Below are 22,315 nucleotides of genomic sequence, written 5' to 3'. Positions count from 1 at the left end.
AGCCAGGTAGAAGAATAAGAAAAACAAAAGGAGCCAGAAGCGTCGTGGGAAGCGTTGGCGGCTTAAGTTAGTGCCATAAAAAAGGAAATTGGAAGAGACCATAAAGCAAGTGGATTTGCTGAAGTTGAATCAGAGTGACAGCCTATTGATTACATATCTGCAATAATTAAAAGGAAAAAGAGAAGAGTCAACTACCAAGGTTTCAAGCCCATTGGACTAAAGAAAATGATGATCGTGTGAATAGAAATTAAGAAATCAGAAGAAGGATCCGTTTAAGACATGGGGGATAAAAAAGGAAAATAGTGTTTAATGTGCTGACTTTGAAGATCATGGAAATGGACATCTTTTACTCCATTGATATTGATGGTTGGGAGGGTGACGCACACACTAATAAAGCAGATTTTACTTTGAGTCTTAGGTAAGAAATGAATTGCTAAGTAGAAGAATGCATATAAGTGTTTGAAGAGAGAAGACCTATGAAAAATCATGCCTTTAAGAAAGGCTCGATAAAGGAAAAGGACCCAGCGAAGGAAAGAGAAAATGGACAAGAGTGATGGTGGGCAAATCAATTGAGCTCACTGGTAATACTATCCATGAAAGAGAGAGATTCACAAAGGCAAAGGGAGCAATGTGGGTCAGATACAAAGATGTTAGAGTATGGTGAGAATTGAATAAAACTCTTGTTCTTCACAGAACAGTTTCACTAGTGCAGGGGAAGCAGAACAGCAGCCACGTTTCAAAGGATTAAAATATGAGGGTTTGGTATAAAAACCTAGGCGACATGTAGGGTATTATTCTCTCATAATAAATTCGAAAACACACGTGGGCCATAAAACCAAACTGATTTTAGCAAGTCAGTTGACCTTTCTAGGTTTTCTTCCCTCACCTCACTTCAATCCTAGAAATTTGTACTTCTTTAAAATCATGGAAGAAAACGCTATGAGATGGCTTCAGATTCCTGAAGGAAAGTACATTGCTTCATTGTCATTTCTCCAGCTAATATTTGTGTTCACTTTGGAAAGTATGGGATAAGACATAGTAGTGAACTTGAGGTAGGTCTCTTTCTCTTGGATTGACAAAGTAGACTGAGAATTTCACACAAAAAATGTTTCTTTACTTTGGGTGCTTGTATTTTAAATTTAGATTTTAAATTAATATCTCATTTCATTCAGACACTTTGGTTTTTATTTGTACATTATTCTCCGATATCATTGTTACTGAAGTAGTTGGGCCAATTGTCTCAGTACCCAGTGTAGTTAGGATGCAGAATTTATTATATGCAAATAAATAATATATCACATATCAAATGTGAAAAATAAGTGCTCTGAAAGCTCCCTAGCTATGAGGATTTATATCTTTTCTATCTGGGCGGTTTTTAAGGGCCTTCATGCTCCCTCACAATTCACCTGAAAAGTGATTCTCCACATGGGCACCCATCCATGACCATCGCAAGACATGTGAACATGTTTCAGGTCTAATTGGGTCTCACCATATCCTTCAAAACACTAATTTCAGAACACTCAGGTAATTCAGGAATTAGTTTAACTTGAAGTGCAAAATTTCGTTTCTGTTTAAAAAATATTCACTGCTCTTTAGAACTCAGTTTATGCTTTCTTTTGTGTCTTAGTTCAAAGATTTTGATTTAAAAATTAAGAATTATAACTCAAGAGTGCCCAGAAGCTGTCATTAGTAGTTGTTCAGTCTGTTTTTGGAGAATTTAACTCCAACCTATTCCATTTAACCTTTACATAGATCTTTCTCTAGAAAAACATCTTGTATTGTTTGCTTCCTTAAAACATTGTATCTAGGACTCGAGATCAAACAATACATTTTTCAGAAACCAGATATTTTAGTAATTTGGTTTTTGAAATAATATTCTGGTTTAAGCAGCAAATTAGTAGAGTTTACTAAAGAATATAATGACTCTCATACTCTTTCTGTTCATTTTAATCTTTTTGAGAAAGAGCTCTTTGTGTTATGTAAAGTCAAACCTTAGCTTTCCTAAAGTTTTCCTAGTCATTTACAAAGGTTGAATTTCTTAATGAGCTGAAATCCTACTTGAAATAATATGAACGATATCACATAGGCGTAATTTTAAAGTCAGTGATGACACACTTTATTCCAAGGGGTGCACTGCATTGTTTCATAGTGTGTTCATTAATCAAAGGTCATGGTATATATGTTGCATTATCATAATTTTCTAATTAATTTATTCTTTATACATGCTTATGCATGTTCCAGTTGCATTTCATTAACTCATAGTTTTCTTGTAATTTTGTGCTTTCTTTCCATGTTCAAAGAATCTCTTTAATTCAATTTCTCTGTTTCTCCTCATACAGTCTGGCAGCCAGATATGCAACTCAGTCTAATCACAGTGGAATTGCAACCAGTCAAAAAAAGCCTACTAGGTCAGTTAATATCTCTAATTTATTGCTTGTTAGTGATAATAAAGTAACTGCCCAGTGATATTTTGTCCTATCATTCTAAATTTTTTTCATAAATGACATACTTCTGGATGAAAAGTTTGGAAGACTGAATTCTTCCAAGTGGATTTCCATATGCATTCTCGGGGATGAGCATGTCTGTGTTAGATCATTAAATGGGTTTTGGCTTCTTCTGTTTTAGTTTTGTTATATATACTGTTATGACTGGGCTGAAGTCTAGCTTCTAGGCTTGGAGAAAGTCAAGGAAAACATTACTTTGAAGGCCCCATTCCTTCCAGGTTACAGAATCTGGAAGTTACACAACAAGAATGTAATTGTTTTTTGAGATGGGCATGCATTAATTATTGCACATTTTGAAGCAGAATTGAGAAATATTGGCAGATTTTTGTGGAGAGGTTAGCATCAGGTCACCAAGTTGACGTGGACTGTTCCTCTATCTATAATAGTTGAAATTTTTGCTTCTTAATGACATATGTATTTTAAAGACAGTCTGTTATAGCAAATGACTGCATTATGTACTGTTTGGAAAATACTGATTGATAAATGTATATTGAAAGAGTTTGGTGTTTTTTTAAAAAATATTAAGTTGCCGAAGGCCTGATGGTACAGCTGAGCGGAGCCACAGCAAATGTGTTTTGCACCCCTGCTTATTATGTGATTATATGTGCCATCTCCCTCACTGGGGAAGTATCTCTGTGGTGGCTTCCTAATCACTGCTCTGATTATGTATCATTTTATGCAATGTTTGACCACAAGGACTGCTTATGATGCCTTGATGTGAGGTATGTGCTTTTCCTCTTGCCTTGCTTTCCTAAGTTATGTTCATTTCCATAGTAATTTAAATGATTCTGGAGAGAAAAATGTAAAGGGTATTTAATTAAAAGTAGGAAAAATGATATAAATTCAAATATGCAAAAAAGTGACCTGCCATGTACAGTTTTATTACCACTTCTAAGACTCATGCATATAAAATATATTTTAAGTGCATTAATTTAATAGAACATTTCTCTCTTTCTCTGTCTTTTGTTGGCTTCATTCTCATTTCTTTTTTTATTACTTTGATGAATGATCTGGAGCTCTGGCTGCCTATCAAATTAGGGTAATGAGAAGAGCAAATGGATTTTTTAATTTGTTTTAATTTGTTCTTCTGAGAACTAAAGATCACTTGCCTTCATGGGTCACAGTAAAGATTAAAATGCATTTTAATTGCTTTCTAGAAACAGGTCAAGTTTCATTGCAAGCAGGGCAAATTTTGTGACAAAATTTGTTTATACATGTGAGTTTGGAATGAACTTTCTAAGTCTGTAGCTGTCTCTGCAGGAATAGTTCTCAGCTTTATTATGATTGGGGCATTTGGCCAAATTAATTAATTAAGTTCTTTCTTTAGAGTGCAGTCATTGGTACTCAAAATTCCTGGTGTCTGTGGTTTTGTGCTATACTTACATACCCTCTAGATCCATTTGAGCAAAAGTTAAATGCTGGAATCGTTTGGAAGAGTTTCCAATCTTGTACATGGCACAGCTTCTAATTAGCAAAATAGCTGAAGGAACTATTTATTAGCCGTATGTATTTAAACTCCAGAATACAGTCAACATTTTGAAACTATTAACTATTCCGAGAAAGCAATACTTCTGTTTTTAATCTGGTATTTGTGTTTTCCTGATGTTCATTCCCTGTTGCAATACCCGCTACTATTTTAAAAAGTAGCTATAGTATTTAAGAGTTTGATTTCCTAATAATCTATGGAAATAATGTATTAATTATGAAGGTGAGTTAAAATATGAAAATAGTAAAACTGATCTTGAAATTGTGATATATTGGGAACCAATATAACAGATATGAACACTCTTTCATTTTAATAATTTAGTATAGAGAACAGTAAAAATTTCCATGCTTCATTTATAAGGGCTGTAGTTTTTTTTCTTTTAAAATAGAAATTATCAGAGCAGTACACAGTGGCATTCACATGGTGGCAGCAAATGCTAGCAGAGATGCTGACATCCTTTAGTATCATGTTGTTAAATATGACTTAGAATGCCAATATTAGTTCTTAATTACTAGTTTTTAATTTATGCAGATTTATTGTACATATGCAATATGTTAATGTAGAATAAAATATTGTATTGCGATTGTATATTGTAGGCGCAATTCATGAAATAATTGATACTTGAAATTTTAGGGTGGAAACTACTTAAACAGGGACATAAATGATCCACGATGGTATTTAATTTTAGTCCACATAAAATAACTGCGAATCACAACCTAATGTCTAACTTCCCCTAATTTTAACACAATCTGCCTATTATTTCCTCATGTCCTGTCCTTCATCCCCAAAGACTGAATGAAGTCACTGTCCCTGTGGGTGTGTTTTACATCGCCATTCTGCTAACAAGAGATTTTCTGCATCCTTTCTTGTCATATTACCTCTGTGATCAGCTGGCCACACTTGTAAGATAACCAGCTAAAGTCTAGGTGCTTATTTTCGGCAAAACGATTAAAGAAAAGAAATTTTTTGAGGCAGACCAATAAAATATAAATTAACTCATGACCTTGGTCTCTGCACCGTGTTTGAATTAGTATAGCTTACTACCTTAGATATGCAATAAGCATTTGCTATTAGCAACTTGTTCAGTAACTTTATTCTTTTTGTTATTATCAAGTTGACTTAGGAAACAGCTATCTAAGAGAAAAACAAATGCCCCATACATTGAAAAGAACAACTTAACAAAACTGCAAATAGGTGATTAATACCCCGAGAACATAATATATTTGTTTAATTTCCCTTGCTTTTCATGTGATCGTTATAGCATTTTTAAGTCAAAGTGTTATTTATCAGGGGTGTGGTAATATGACTTTTCCAGTTAAAGGTTATTTTATTTCTAATTGCTCTACATTCTTAATATCATTCGAGGGCATGTTCATTGAAAAGTGAAACAAGATTTTTGTGAAGATTCTTAATCCTTGTGTTTAGTTATTTATCACTGAAACAACCATTTTCTGCTGAATAGATTTTAGAACCTCATATATTGTGCTTTTTCCACTAAGACTTGATCAGAACCTCCTACCCCAATCTTTTTGTAATATACAATAATGATGTAATTTTTCTTATACTATTTCAGGCTTCCAGGTCCCTCTAGGGTGCCAGCTTCAGGCAGCAGCAGCAAGGTCCAGGGAGCCTCTAATTTAAATAGGAGAAGTCAGAGCTTTAACAGCATTGACAAAAACAAGCCTCCAAATTATGCAAATGGCAATGAAAAAGGTAAGTGTTTGCCTGTTACATCATTATGGCACAAGTCTAACGTATTGGTCTTGTAAATTACGTGCTAAGTCCAATATCCGTGCAGTGTGAATGCCTTTTGGAATGGAGTTGTTATCAGTGTTGTTTCATGTTTTCTAACTGCCCCCTCCTGAATTCCAGCCTTCTTCACGGCTTTTCTTATCTCAAGAACATTTTAAGAAAGCAAACTCATTTATTAGCCACTTAAGGTGGCTAATTATATAACCAAGTATAAAATCAGTTTCCCCAAAACATTTCCTCCTGATTGCATATATATAGCATTTTCTTTTGTCTTCTCATATTTTATGAACAATTACCGTAAAATCATAAATCTATATTAAGTTTATTTGAATCTTTAGCTTCAGTTGACGTAAATGTCTAAAGTGTTTTGGGCATTAAAAATGGAGACATAATTAGGATGGATATTTAATCTTTAATAGCAGCAGGACACAGAAATAATGTGACCTTAGTTTTCCCTAAAGAGACAAATTATCCATGTTTGTTTCATTTTCTTGAAAGAGTGCAGAATAGAAATATCAAGTCATAAAATCATCAGGCAGGAAGACACTTAGTGGAAATCTGTGTTAAAGGCAAATTATATATCAACTAGATGATGCACGGTTCTCTGTGTTGTGCATTTAACAAGGTGCTTGCTTGATACATCACACGGTGGAGCATGGGTTCATGCGAGAGAGTGTGCGTTTTACATCTAAACCACAAGAAAATCAAGAACCTGTAGTATTGGAGGCAGAGGGACTGTGTGAGGCACTAAGGCCTGTGGCTGTCTTTTGAGGCAGTTTCTTCAAATCCATAGAACTTGAACTTCTCTTTACAGTATTTAGCTTTCTAGGCAACAAAACATGAAGTTCAAAAGTAACAAACATGCTTAGTTAGTAGAATAGCTGGCAAATTCAACCAGGTAGGAAATTTTTTGCTTATGTTAGATCATTTCAAATTATTTCATACAGATGATATGATCCAACAACTTTCTCTAACTTTGACATGAAGTGACAGATAATCTATGAACTGGACACTTTTCTGAAAATTTCTCATGCGTTGAAAGAAAATTGGACAGAACATAAATCCCTGAAAGCAAAGCAGTGTTCTTGACCCCTGTAATATTCCCTGTTCTTGAGTGGAATAGAAAAGAAAGGAAAATAACGTATAAATGGAAGTTAAGAGTTTGTTTTTAAAATATAGAATAAAACTTCTGATTTAGGAACTTAAGAAATTTTACTGGACACGTATTTTTCCTGAGGGAAAGGGAGACAAGAGTTACTCAGAAAAACTTTGTTCTTTGTTTCGTGACTTTTCTAGAAAGTGTCATACAGAATCTGTATGTGCTACGAAATTCTAAGGGATAGTTCGTTTAGACATACAGATGTGTTGAATGGACTGTTCATATATCCAGTTTAACTATATGATTCTACAATTGTGTAATATTTTTGCAAGAAATTACTAATGATACTGGCAAAGAGATTTAGAAATGCTTTAGATGATTTAACACTTTGATATCATAATGTACCTCAAATTTTCTATCATGTGAAATGGTTTTCTGTATTTCTTGTGTCTAAAAGTAAAAATCTAAAGGTAGACAAAGGTTTCTATTTTTCCATAGCCATTCAACCTCTCTTATATATGTCTCAGATATAGAACAAAATTCAGAAGTAGTAATATTTACAATAACCACAAGGTGGAGACAGATGACATATATTATGAGGTTTTTGACTCAAAAAAAGCAGATTTCCTTAGGTCCACATGTACAGCAAAATAGCACGATTTTCATTACTTTTAATTCCCAAATAACTAAAAATTCAAAAGCATTTAAAGTGTGTGGTCTCACCTTCACAAGTATTTATAATATGTCCAATATAGGCATTAAATGTCTGAGAACTGCCAATAAGAACTGAAGCACAAATTATGTCATATGATTGTTACAGGGCATTTTCTATTAATGTGGAGTTGCAACTTTATCAATATATCCAATATCAATGTTTCTAAATTGCTCATTCTGTCATGCTATTTCATATTTCTAAAATATTATCTTGGGGCACCTGGATGGCTTAGGTGGCTAAGCATCTGACTCTTGATTTCAGCTCAGGTCATGATCTCAGGGTCATGAGATCGAGCATCGCATCAGGCTCCACGCTCAAGGTGGAGTCCACTTGAGATTCTCTCTCTCCCTGTCCCTCTGTCCCTTCTGCTGCTTGTGCACACACCCTCTCCCTAAAATAAATAAATTAAATAAATAAATAAATAAATAAATAAATAAATAAACAAATTAATTAATTCAAAAAAATCTTTAAAAAAATAAAATATCTTAAATTGTAAGAGAAACAAAACAGTAATAAACATTGCATACAAAACAATTTACTCTTTAGCCTATTAGAGTGGTTTATCTTTTTGGATAAGAATGTTTTATTTAATCTTTTTGACATGGATATTTATAGTGGTAGCACAATCTATATAAAAATAGAAGATTTCTTCTGCTGACAAGCTGATCTCTGTCACAAACCAGTGCGCATACATATCCTGGATATGATCAAGTAAGGTGAAAACTAAGTAAGAGTTTTCAAAGGTCACAATATTATACTGACAGAATTCAGAAAGCACTGACTGGAGTATTCTCAATTAATTGCTACTCCTTTTTTAGCTATTAGAAAGGGTAATATTTAAATTTAACAAATTAAGATATTTCAGTTGAGGGATTAACAAAATTATCTGCAGTGTGTTCCCTGAATGCTTCTAAGTGGAAATACACTTTCTACTTTCTTTAAGAAGTCTTGGGTGATGAGTCATATGAACCAGTTGAAGAATCTCTAGAATTTGTGATAGGCAATAAACATTTATTCACAATTAATACAATTTCATTTCCCTATTAAAAAAACATACTGTTGAAAGCCCAGTAGCTTTTCACCTGTATGGCATTGTAAAAGTAACTTATTTGCAAATTGTGTGACTTATGAAAGGAAATCAGTAGAGAATCACAAACTGCCACTTCTAAAGATCTGTCCGGTATCATTTTAATAATCATACGATTCAAGGAATAGGGTGCTCATTTCAACATTTGACCAAATAAATTAGAATGTCAGTGAACGTGGTCATAGATGAGCCTTTGCAGAGAAGGCAGAAATGTTGGTACGGTAGGAGGCAATGCCGGGACCCCTTCTGCTGAAATGCAATGTGGGAACAGATTTTTCAAAACAAATGGTGAAATGAAGATAGCACTGTTGGTAGAGAAGAATTTCTTCTGAGAGTCCAAATTTCTTCTCTTGGTAGAGAAGAATTTCTTCTGAGAGCCCAAATTTCTTCTCTTGGTGAGCTTCCGTTCAGATACTGACAATGAATAATACGTTCTGAGGCCAGCCTTTATCAATTTGCCCATACACTACAGACAAGATGTATGCTTTAAAGAAAAAGTAAATACATGTTCCCTGGAAATTAGGGATCATGGGAAAACTGCACCCTGGTTCATTTAGATAGACACTTTCTATGCCTGAAGCAGATTTTCTTAAGAAATCGTTGTTTTATAAAATCTGGGTATTAAATATGAAAAAAAGCTACACAGTTTCATATTATTAGGAATATAAGTATCCCTAGCTTTATTTGGAATTCGGTTTCTGAATTATGCTCCGTAAACACTTGTTGCTTGACAGAGTTTGTTAGCAGAGAGTTGTCTTCCGTGTTGCTAAGAAACATGCCGCAGTAGCACAGGGCATTTTGCCATCTTTTTATTGTTTCTCCCTAATGATTCTTACGTTGTACCTGCACATCTAAGAAAGAGATGTCCTTTCTGTTCTGCTGGATCCTGACAACGTATTGTCTGCTGTGGAAGGGTTACTTTCATTTACATTCAACATAGGTTAAATAGGATTGATACCGAGAATTTGGCAATATTGCAGTTGAAATTTTAAAACTATAAGGTTAATGTGAATGTTGCATGAGTCATGGAATTTTGACTGCTGAAGTGTAGCTATTTGATTCTTCAGTGCTTTCTCTTTTTTTGTTGATTACTGTAGTATCAAAGAACTAAACTGTTTTATTTTCTTTTCAAGGCAATGGAAATATGTTTTACTTACTATATTGCTTTACTAGTGACTGAATTATGTGTTCCACCATGACTTTTTGCTTTATTTCCTTGAGACTTATATAAGCCTAAAATAAAATGTCAAATGAAAATTGCAGGCTAGTCTTAGGTCTTAGGGATTTTCATGAGATAATGTAATTAGGTACATATATTAGGTGATGCGATTAAAGAGACTTGAGAATATATGTTGTTTGCTTATGTATAAATGCTCACATGTTGAGGTGTACACATATTATACATGCCTATACATAAATTACATATTTTTTTCCAAAAACTGGCTGGTTAGTGAAAGTTTCCCTAAATTTCACAATACTCCACAAAGTGGCACTATAACATTGCATGAACAGAACAGACTGCTCTTCTACGGTCCCTGTAATCCCATTCCATATTTCTGTTAAGTCATCCTAAAGTTGGCAATTGAGATATTGCCCAAGTAATCATTCACAGAAGGTAGTGTGCCCAGGTGAACAAGGGCCCAGTTGGTAACAAGACATATTTGGATTTGAATGCTACATTTTTTAAAATTTAAATTTTTTTTTTTTTTTTTTTTTACCTTTTAAAGGGTTCAGATGTATTTGGTATGTTATTATGAAATGGGAGTCTAAGGTGGCTAATTGCCATGGTCACATCGATGAATCATTTCCTTCAGTTCACAATGACCTTGATACTGAAGTTGCCCTCTATTTCTCAGGGATCATAGATATCAGGGAGTACAATGTCTGCTACACAGTGAATACTTTAAAATAAATGATGCTATTGTCATCATTTTTGTTACTTTATGCTACTTTGTGTATTATTATTCTGTTGTTACCTTGTAAATTGAAAGTTAGTTTGCTTGCATCTAAGCAACATACAATTCAGCAAGGAAGAAGAGGTAAATAGGTTGGGGATGGTCCCTGTGTCCTTTCTCAGGCTAACAACACCGTTGGCAACATGGGGCTAAACTCTAAAGCTAGCTAACCTTCCACAGAGAAATGTCCTTAACTAAACTTTTCATATACCTGTTGTGACTGCCACCTTTGTCAATGTGTATTAATTTTACTAGAACTAGATTGGCATTTTTTCCAGGTCATCAACATTTTTTTTTTGTAAGATGTGAGAACTAAAAATTAACTCTGTCAATTTACGTATTTTCTAAGCGTGAATTAAAATGTATTCTTACATCAGCTCAGAAGGATAGGTACAGATTGGATGCCCAAGGAGATAGTATATAACGTACTAACTAGAGAGGCTCTCCTGTCATATTCTCCCCACTTGTATTCTGCTCATAGAGGAAGAAGGACACCATGCTTCAAGGAGTTACCCAATTCACTTCACTACTGTGACAAACATGTGGCATTCTGGACAGCCACACCAGCAGAATTTCTGGGTAGGCAGCGAACATATAGAAAAAAGAGAGAGTGAAAAGCCTCCAAAATTGGGAGTCAGAAAAACCTGAGCTCCAATTTCTTTTTTTTAAAGATTTTATTTATTTATTTGACAGAGAGAGAGACACAGCAAGAGAGGGAACACAAGCAGGGGGAGTGGGATAGAAAGAAGCAGGCTCCCAGTGGAGGAGCCTGATGCGGGGCTCGATCCCAGGACCCTAGGATCACGCCCTGAGCCCTCGGCAGACGCTTAACAACTGAGCCACCCAGGAGCCCCTGAGCTCCAATTTTAATTTTCTCTTTTCTAAGTTTTACTATATGTGTGACTTGGAACAAGTTACTTTCACTTTTTAAGCTTCAGTTTTCCCATTTATAACAAGATAAATCATAAATATATAACAGATTATTTAGGGGTTTAAGTGAGATCCCATGTATGAAGAGCTTTCAATGTGATACCGTGTATCAAAGTGCTTGGGGATGGGGCACCTGGGTAGCGCAGTGGTTAAGCGTCTGCCTTCGGCTCAGGACGTGATCCCGGCATTCTGGGATCAAGCCCCACATCAGGCTCCTCCACTAAGAGCCTGCTTCTTCCTCTCCCACTCCCCCTGCTTGTGTTCCCTCTCTCTCTGGCTGTCTCTCTCTGTCAAATAAATAAATAAAATCTTTAAAAACAAACAAACAAGCAAAGTGCTTGGGGAAGAAGTGAGCCATTGATAAATAATATTATTTGGTTGTAGTGGAGTTGATGATGGGGAATGTGGAGGTAGAGGAAGAGGAGGAAGGAAAGGAGAGCGAGTAGAAGAAAATTTCTCTTTCGGGACTAGAGACAAGAAGGCAGCACTGTAGGCAGAGACAGGCTCTGCAAATTCAAGGCAGATCCATTCAAGGATGTCTTTGAATATGTGCATTAGATATCTGGTCATTTCCTCATACCCAGCTAACAACTCATTCAGAATCAGAAGCTGAGTGATCAACATTCAGAAATACATCTGTGGGACCAGGCTACTTCATACTGAACGCAGACACCCCAGAGACTAGAGTGTGTTCCCACTCCTGAGGAGCTACGCCGCCACCTTTTCACCAGCTGCTGTTGTGCAACCTTGATTGTGAGAAGTCTGGGGAGACTCTTACTATTCCAGTGCCTTCCTGATGCACAACTATGATTTGCTCTCTTAATGAGACCTGAAGCACCTCACTGCTGCTATACTGAGACAGGATGGGGACAGACTGAGAGTGGAGCTTTGAGAAGCGGCTTCTATGTGTGTACTCATCTGAGAACGAGTTGACAGCTGTTGCTGTGCCGGTGACTGTGGTTTGGACGTGGGTGGCGTAATCTGGAGTCCCTCCTGTCTCATTTTTGAGTGTAGTGATGGTGAACTTCCTCTTCTGTACTTGAACTGGTGCAGAAGTCTATCCAGCCGACGGCAGCACACTTAAGAAGCATCCAGACAGATTCTCTTCCACCTTTTTCTCTCATTCCCACCAAAACTCCCAGACATGCAGTGGTAGGAGTCTCCTGACTTCTTAACCGAGCTGCACATACACAGAAGATCCACTAAATAGGCGGCCATCAGGAAAACCTGATAGGCTTCTTTTGTTTGCAGTATCCCTTGCTACAAATTCTCAAGCATCCAGTGAATTCAGAACTGGTCGAGGTTCTGGGAGTTCAAAGGGCAAAGACTATTCATGCTGCACAGCTATGGGCCATTGAACAAATTCAGCCACATTGGGTACTGTCATAAGAAACATTCTTTAGAGCTGATACTGTCAGCAACTGCCATGATTTCTGAGTCCATTCAACCTTTGTTACTCAAAACATGGTTTGTGACCAGCAGCGTCATCATCATCTGGAGCTTGTGAAAAACGCAGCATCTCAGGGCCCACAGCACATGTGCTGAATCACAACGTGGTGTGTAGTCAGGATCCCCAGGTCACTTACGTGCACACTAAAGTTTGAGAACCTCTATTAAGTTAAACACTTAGGATGTCAGATATCTGTGCATAAGCACAGGCGTGGTCTTTGCTTTAATGGAACGTACAGTAGAGTGGGAAACGGGCAATTACACTGGAGTTATAATGGATATAAGAGAGGAAATAATTAGCTATGGAAAAATGCAAAGGAATCACCAAATCCAGACTTGATGCTGGGATGATTGGAAATGGGGGTGGGAATAATGCTTTTGGTTTGTTTTTCATTTTTTGGTGGTTTTTTTTCCCAGAGGAAGTGAGGTCAAAGTTCAGACCTTACCAATAAATGGGAAATATTCCGAAGAAATATTTGGTAGGCATTTCTAACTGCAGGTAGTCAGTGTGCTCATTCTGCTACTGAGAATGATTCAAATTATGATGAAATGTTATCGGTCTCTGGAAGGGATCTTAATGTGAAAGTGAAAACAATTTGCAATTACCTGTACTTACAGAGATTGAAGTAAAAGATTGAAATCCATTAACAGAGAGTGAATGTATTTGAGACATTGGAGACTTTAAAGCTTGTTGGATCTGTTTGTCTTGAATTAGTCAATACTCCTACTGTTTTTCAGAACACCTTAGTGTTTATGTACGAACCTAATGGATTTCTACAAATATTCTAGAAATGGACACAATTACAGACTTTACATGAATACTGAAAAACATCAATTTATCATCATAGGCTGTACAATTTACATATACCATGTAAGCATTTTGACTTTTCAGTAAACTATTACATTTTAATGTAGAGTATATATGTACAGTCTTACGTTAACTTTTGCCGGTTGAAATATGGAATTGTAGAAAAGTAAGGTGTATTAGAATTAATGTTGGTATACTGATTTTTAAAACAAATATTAAGGAGAGCACTTGTGATGAGCACTGGGTGTTGTATGTAAGTGATGAGTCACTAAATCCTACACCTGAAGCTAATATTATACTACATGTTAACTACCTGGAATTTGAATAAAAATTTGGTAGAAAAAATTATTAAATATAAAATGCATTTGTCTATTCTTATTAACATAAATTTCACAAATCTATTTTATCATTTTAGGCACACTTATTTTAAAAAAGTTTAACTCACACAAATATTTAACTAATACTTTAACCTCTTTTTGTATCTCTAATTTCTTTATTTTCTCTTTTTGTGTATTAATTTCCTTTTCTGAAAGATTGTTAAGAGTAGTATTTGGTACTCATTGGCTTGATTACACATAATTTTTCATGCATTTTGGAGAAAACATTTAAAAATAAAAACATTGCAGCTTATCGTTGTGAATATGAAATAATGAAATTGAATGGGCTCCAATTCCTGAATATTATGGAGAGGATATTATTTATAAAATATTATTTATAAAATATTTCCATTGGACATTTCATCAAAAATAGCACTACATCTATTTATCAGTGTCTAGTTTGTTAACAGTGCTAAATGATGCCTCTTTTACCCAAATATCTAATTTAATCATTGATCATTTCATGTCAAAAAAAGAAAGATGAAAGAGGGAGGCATTTATGGTAAATGAAGTTTAAAGTAAACAACCAGAATTCTCTTGCTCCCCAGTGTGAATTAACATATATATTGAGGTCTCCAAACTCCAAGCTCAGTTCTTTCTGTTCTATGTCATGTTATAAAATCTCTTTTTGATTTAGATTTTCATACTTAAAAATGAGACTCATAATCAGGCATTAATCAGTGTTAGAACAGTCATAGAGCAGTTCATACCATAATGAGATTTCTGAGCAGAAAGTAAGTAGACCCATGCATTATAAAGTCCTTATAGGATAAGGCCTTATTTCCATAGCCCCCCAAAAGTAGCTTGATTGTTCATTAATATTTAAAGTTTGTTCAGATCACCTTAGGAGGCTAGAGGTATGCTGGTTAAGAGCACCAGCTCTGACTTGTGTTCAAATCCAGACTGGGTGAACTTGAATGAGTTATGAAGTTTGTCTTTCCCTTAGTTTTTTTATTTGTGAAATGGGGATAAAATATCAGTACCTACCTTGTAGGGTTGTTATAAGAATTTATATTATATATATATATTATATGATACATATATAACAAATATATATGGTATATAAATATATAATACATACATAATATATACAACTACATACATATATACAACTACATACATACATATACATACATATATATATACATATATATATGTATATATATCTTGGTAGATTATCTGACCCATATAAGCCTAAATTTCAATGCTTTTTTAAATACAAATAAAAGTGAACAATATTAACTAAGAGCTAAATCATGATTCATAAGCACGTTTAATCAGATAACAATGTTAGTGTCCCAGTAATGTAAAATAATTTCTCAACATTTATTATACACCATATTTTTATATGGATATGTGGAATCAATTTACTGCTATGAGCTACAACAGTAACTGGTAAAACTATAAAGAATTGCTTAAGGGAAGGATAGTGTTTTATCTTTAGATATCTATGACTAGCTAAGTTCATTTGGGTAAGAGTAATTTTAGAAAGGAAAAAGAAAGTTCTTTTCCGAAATCAATGGTTCTCAGGTCCTGAATTTTTGATATATGTTATAAAAACAACCACATCACCAAAGTGATTGATGCCACATAGCATGTCTGTGTTTAGCTCACAGGAGAGATACTTAACTGTGTCTGTCGTTAGAAGTACTCAGGGGTATGATATACATGATCAAAAGTCATCAAACTCTTCTGTATTATTTTGTCTTCATGTCCAGATTCCTCCAAAGGACCTCAGCCATCTTCAGGTATAAATGGTAACACGCAGCCCCCTGGCAACGTGGGGCAGCCCCCCGCCTCTGCCATCCCTTCTCCGAGCGCCAGCAAGCCTTGGCGCAGCAAGTCCATGAATGTCAAGCACAGCGCCACCTCCACCATGCTGACCGTAAAGCAGTCCAGCCCAGCCACCTCTCCCACACCATCCACAGACAGACTAAAGCCTCCTGTCTCAGAAGGGGTCAAAACAGCCTCCTCGGGACAGAAATCCATGCTTGAAAAATTCAAGCTGGTCAATGCCCGGACTGCTTTACGCCCCCCGCAGTCTCCCAGTTCAGGACCCAGTGATGGTGGGAAGGATGAGGATGCCTTTTCTGAATCTGGTGAGATGGAAGGTTTTAACAGTGGTCTGAATAGCGGTGGCTCAACCAGTAGCAGCCCCAAAGTGTCCCCTAAGTTAGCCCCTCCAAAAGCTGGAAGCAAAAATCTCAGCAATAAAAAGTCTTTGCTACAGCCAAAGGAAAAAGAGGAAAAGAACAGGGACAAAAATAAAGTTTGCACTGAAAAACCAGTCAAGGATGAGAAGGATCAGGTGACAGAGACGGCTCCAAAAAAGACCTCTAAAATTGCAAGCTTGATCCCAAAGGGTAGCAAGATGGCAGCAGCCAAGAAAGAAAGCTTAATCCCCTCTTCCAGTGGCATTCCGAAACCAGGCTCGAAGGTGCCAACAGCAAAGCAGACCGTTTCACCTGGCAGTGCAGTGAGCAAAGAGTCGGAAAAATTCAGGACTACCAAGGGAAGCCCTTCCCAGTCCTTACCTAAGCCCATGACCACTGAGAAAGGAAGCACATCCAATTGCCCTGCTTCTTTGGAAGGAAGGGAGGCCAGCCATGCCTCTCCCGCTGGCTCAGGTGCTGCACTGGTGGCGCAAGGCGGTGGGCAGGCCACGGGGAATGGTGCTGTCCAACTCCCTCAGCAGCAGCAGCAACACAGCCACCCCAACACCGCCACGGTGGCTCCGTTCATTTACAGGTAAGATGGCCGCCACGCGTCCACCGTTCTGAACTTCTACAGGTCTTCCTCCTCAGCGCGTCCCAGCGAAGGTTACTAGAGCTGTTTTACATCATCTTTTTGGAACTTTCATTCGAAGATAAAAGACTGGATTTCATTTTCTAAGAAAAGATATCCAATATGCGCTAGTCCTCTTCTCCCTCCTCTTCCCCTCTTCTGCCCTCTCCTCCCTTCTTCTTAAGAACTTGAGGCCTTCAGAAGTTAACTTACTTGTTCTCAGAGGAAAAGTTAAACCCAGATGCCAGGACTCTCTCCTGTGTCTATTATGATTACAACTTATATTACTATTTTCATTATTAGTCTTTTGAAATAATTCTCAGGTTTTTTTTTTTAAGATTTTATTTATTTATTCGACAGAGATAGAGACAGCCAGCGAGAGAGGGAACACAAGCAGGGGGAGTGGGAGAGGAAGAAGCAGGCTCATAGCGGAGGAACCTGATGTGGGGCTCGATCCCATAATGCCGGGATCACGCCCTGAGCCGAAGGCAGACGCTTAACCGCTGTACCACCCAGGCACCCCATGAAATAATTCTCAGTTTTATAGAGCTTACAGATATTTTTGTTTTCACCCTTGGGAGAAAGTATGTCATGATGGTTAAAGGGGCAGGCTCTGGAATCAGAGGCATGTCGATTTAACGCCCTGCTCTGGCACTTACCAGCTGTATGACTTTCAGTAAGTTACTTACCATCTCTTAGTTTCATTTTCTTCATTTGTCAAATAGGAATAACAGTACCTACCTAAAAAGCTGAGAAGAATAACAAGGGTAATGCATATGTTTACTATATATTCTGGCACATTGTGTTTGTTAAATGTTGTTTCTAAGGCAGTGCTTTCCCAGCATAAAATTTATATTGCTTTCCTATAGCTAACTATAAGTTTCTAGGCCAAAATAATAACGTACATAGTTATTATATTTATGCTTCATTTATTAATTTGTTTTGGCATTATAATTATTATTTTATAAGGATTAAAATATGCCAATATATACTATATTTTAAAATATTAATTCTACTATGCAGTTATAAAAATAGCACATTCTGCCTATTGTGTGGTTTGTTTTAATTGATTAGAAATATGTCAGTCGCTGCTTCGTCTCCATTTTTATTCACTGTCTTTTCTGGAGGAGAGGTTTAGGGAAGAATAAACACCTGCCCTTTCAGCAGGTTGGCAGTTCAATAACAGGAAAGAAATTTTCTGAATAAGAAGTAGGATCTGCTATAATTAAGCAAGCGTCAATATTATATAGTTTAAAGGATATTAAATTTATTAAATGTATGGGTTTTTAAGTAAAGAAAATAATTATGAGGATTTGTTTTCCTTTGGTGAAAAACATAGGTGCTTTTCTGGTGCTTTATATACTCAGCAAAACAAGTTTCTAATTATCGCATTTCAGCTCTTTTTTACGTCTGCCTTTCTGCCTTTAGTAGCAGCAATTCATTTAAAACCTTTGTCTTTGGATCAGATGGGAGTCAGCTCTTTCTAACTCCAGAGTCCCTATCTCACAAATGAGGATTTAAGGTGTCGAAACCAGAATCCACATTTCAAATATGTAAGAAAAAAACCCATAAAGTTTTTTTTTTTTTTTTTTTTTTTTTTTTAATGATTTTTATTATATTATGTTAGTCACCATACAGTACATCCCCGGTTTCCGATGTAAGGCTCGATGATTCATTAGTTGTGTATAACACCCAGTGCACCATGCAATACGTGCCCTCCTTACTACCCATCACCGGTCTATCCCATTCCCCCACCCCCCTCCCCTCTGAAGTCCTCAGTTTGTTTCTCATAGTCCATAGTCTCTCATGTTTCATTCCCCCTTCTGATTACCCCCCCTTTCTTTATCCCTTTCTTCCCCTACTGATCATCCTAGTTCTTATGTTCCATAGATGAGAGAAATCATATGATAGTTGTCTTTCTCTGCTTGACTTATTTCACTTAGCATTATCTCCTCCAGTGCCGTCCATGTTGTAGCAAATGTTGAGAACTCGTTCTTTCTGATAGCTGAGTAATATTCCATTGTATATATGGACCACAACTTCTTAATCCAGTCATCTGTTGAAGGGCATCTCGGCTCCTTCCACGATTTAGCTATTGTGGACATTGCTGCTATGAACATTGGGGTGCATATGGCCCTTCTCTTCACTACGTCTGTATCTTTGGGGTAAATACCCAGTAGTGCAATGGCTGGATCATAGGGTAGCTCAATTTTTAACTTTTTAAGGGACCTCCACACTGTTTTCCAGAGTGGCTGTACCAACTTGCATTCCCACCAACAATGTAGGAGGGATCCCCTTTCTCCACATCCTCTCCAACAATTGTTGTTTCTTGCCTTGTCTATTTTTGCCATTCTAACTGGTGTAAGGTGGTATCTCAGTGTGGTTTTGATTTGAATTTCCTTGATGGCTAATGATTTTGAACATTTTTTCATGTGTCTGTTAGCCATTTGTATGTCTTCATTGGAAAAGTGTCTGTTCATATCTTCTGCCCATTTTTTGATTTGTTTATTTGTTTCTCGTGTATTGAGTTTGAGAAGTTCTTTGTAGATCTTGGATACCAGTCCTTTATCTGTAGTGTCATTTGCAAATATATTCTCCCATTCCGTGGGCTGCCTCTTAGTTTTTCTGACTGTTTCCTTGGCTGTGCAGAAACTTTTAATCTTGATGAAGTCCCATAAATTCATTTTATCTTTTGTTTCTCTTGCCTTTGGAGATGTGTCATGAAAAAGGTTGCTTTGGCCGATGTCGTAGAGGTTGTTGCCTATGTTCTCCTCTAGAATTTTGATGGATTCCTGTCTCACATCGAGGTCTTTTATCCATTTGGAGTTTATTTTTGTGTATGGTGTGAGATAGTGGTCAAGTTTCATTCTTTTGCATGTAGCTGTCCAATTTTCCCAGCACCATTTATTGAAGAGACTGTCTTTTTCCCACCGGATCTTTTTTCCTGCTTTATCAAATATTAGTTGCCCAAAGAGCCGAGGGTCCATTTCTGGGCTCTCTATTCTGTTCCATAAAGTTTTAAATATGCCATACTCAGCCCACTTGTGCATCTCAAAGATATTTTTCAGAAGCATCAGTCATTTCAAATCACCACAAATGAATTTCACAGAAAAGTGCAAATCTAAGCAGAAAGGCTGTACCTGCCAGCTTGACAAGCATCTTCCTGAAAGTAGCAACAGGCTTGTTTGTTGTCTGTTTGTCATAAAGTATCCAGTGGATACAAATTTAGTGGTTTCCATTTGAAAGAATTCTTACTATTAAGAAGAAGAAGGAGCACGGCTTATAGGTTCCAGTATGGGTCAGCTGTGTGTCCTTGCCAAATTGTTCAACCTCCGAGTTTCTGTTTGTGCTTTTTTAAATGAAGATTATAAGACTGAGGTAATAAAGCCAAGTAGCTAAGAGCATGGGGTGTGAAGGCTGTTTGTTCTACCATTGTTCAGAAACAACATTTTGTGTTGTTGAGAAGATGACTCCAAGAGCCAGTTTGCTTGGGTTGGAATCTTGAAAATGTCATTTATTAGCCATGTGACTTTGGGTAAAATATTTAAAGACTCTGAGCCTTGATTTCCTAATCTGTAAAATGGGGATGATAATAGAAGTTGCCTCATAAGGCTATTTTGAAGATTAAGTGAGTTAATATTTATGCAGGGCTTGGAACAGTACCTTCCACATAGTGAACAGTCTTCCCCAAATTTCAGTTTATAACCCTGTAAAGGGCTGTGGGTAAGAATATCCATGTTATGTTAAGTGTTTTAAAGATTAAGGTAACCCCATGTAAAGACTTTAGCATGGAGCCAGGTTCAGAGTAAATGACTTAGAAATGTCAGCAATTAGTTGTATCATTATGAATGATATCAGATAGTTGGAAATAAAACCATCTAATAAGAAAATTTCACATCATAGTCTATATAGGAGGAAATAGTTGCTGAGAGTCTTTTATAAATTAAGAATAATTTTATAAATGATAATGTAAATCTCCTCAAGGTAGAGTAGTCAATATTTAAGCTTTTTAACTCTCAGTGAAAGATATTTATACCACAGAGTCATGTCATTAGGATTCGTTTGGATTATGTGGCCCCTGATGTACTTTTGACTCTGCCTGCTCCAACCCCAGTGAAGAATTCTTCCTTCAAATGCCTGACAGACTTTCCTGGAGTTGCTAATTATTTGATAAGATAATAGTAATAATTGACTACTTTATAATGTTGTTGAGTAGTTAATGCAAGTCTGTATGTTGCAAGATTTATGTTCGTTCTCTCATTTAAACTTTATCATAAACTCATGAGAAAAGAATGTTATGTCCATTTTACAGAGATGAAGAATCAGAGATTTCAAATCAGGATAGTAATCATCTCTTAAAGTCACAGGACTAATAGGGGTTTGCCTTTGAACCCAAATACGCCTACAGTATACCTTTCTTTGCTCATCAGTTCTTTCTGCATCTATAGAAATAAGAAGTATTGTTACTAGAAAGATTCTGGCTCTAAAGATATGAACAGTAGATTGTAAAAGTCTCCATCAGAACTCATTTATGTTGGGACGTGCTTAATTGCTTTCAAGTAGTATATATTTAAAATACATTAAATCTATGTATATGTATAAACATATGTATTTTGATATTTGAAGATAATTAAATAACTTCTATAAAATGGGGAGATTGATGGCTGATGATGATATTTTTCCCCTTTTCTCAGCCCACTTCTAGGTCAGGCTAGGTTATTAATTATTCCTTCTGGGATTCTAATGTCTGCCTCATAATACTCTTTCTTACAAATTGAGTGTCAGAGTTCTATAAATATAATGTTGAGTTCTGGAAGTTGATGGATTTCATATTAGTCCTACTTCCTATACAATGCAAGGATGTTCTATATTAAGCTTTTATAACTCATTTATCACTACAATGTGATAAGAGTCATTTTGAACTTGGTATATCTTTATCCATTTAATGAGTGGAGATAACTGAAATCAAAGGTGAAAATTTTAAGAAAGAATATTTTAATATAATGTCAAAAGTTCCCAATATTTAGAACTATTTGAATGAAATAGGCAGGCTTTGTAAGTATTAAGGTGACTACCAGAGATAATTAAGAAGTGATAGAATGACAAGTTGCCATAGTTTAGGTAAAGGAAAAGCACCAAATACTTTTTCATTTATGTACTCATCACTCATTCTGCAAATACTATGTAATTAGAGTTACAAAGATTTTTATTTAAAAAAGCCTCTGCCTGCAGGTAGGTTAGTCTATTGGAGATAATGATAAAATATTTAAAAAAATAATAAATCTCATTGCTGTTATGGAAGCATATGCAAGAAATAGTGTAGAAGAGTCTTCCCAAGTCTTACATAAGGGTGGAGTCAGTGAATGTAT

General features: G+C 36.1%; 1 protein-coding gene across 6 annotated transcripts in view; it reads left to right on the top strand.

The window, feature by feature from the left end:
• The window catches only part of NAV3 (neuron navigator 3), a 797,711-nt gene that overhangs the window by 594,474 nt on the left and 180,922 nt on the right, over positions 1-22,315 (top strand). For all 6 annotated transcript variants that reach the window (XM_087868917.1, XM_045779499.2, XM_087868918.1 and 3 more), the window contains 3 exons: positions 2,340-2,408; positions 5,564-5,703; positions 15,881-16,910. In XM_087868917.1, coding sequence (XP_087725043.1) covers positions 2,340-2,408; positions 5,564-5,703; positions 15,881-16,910 — 1,239 coding nt within the window. The remainder of the gene's footprint in view (positions 1-2,339; positions 2,409-5,563; positions 5,704-15,880; positions 16,911-22,315) is intronic.

This window comes from Ursus americanus, chromosome 17, assembly GCF_024610735.1.
Source record: "Ursus americanus isolate L20-20 chromosome 17, mUrsAme1.1.p, whole genome shotgun sequence".
NCBI lineage: Eukaryota > Metazoa > Chordata > Mammalia > Carnivora > Ursidae > Ursus > Ursus americanus.
This window is presented reverse-complemented; position numbering and strand designations above follow the sequence as displayed.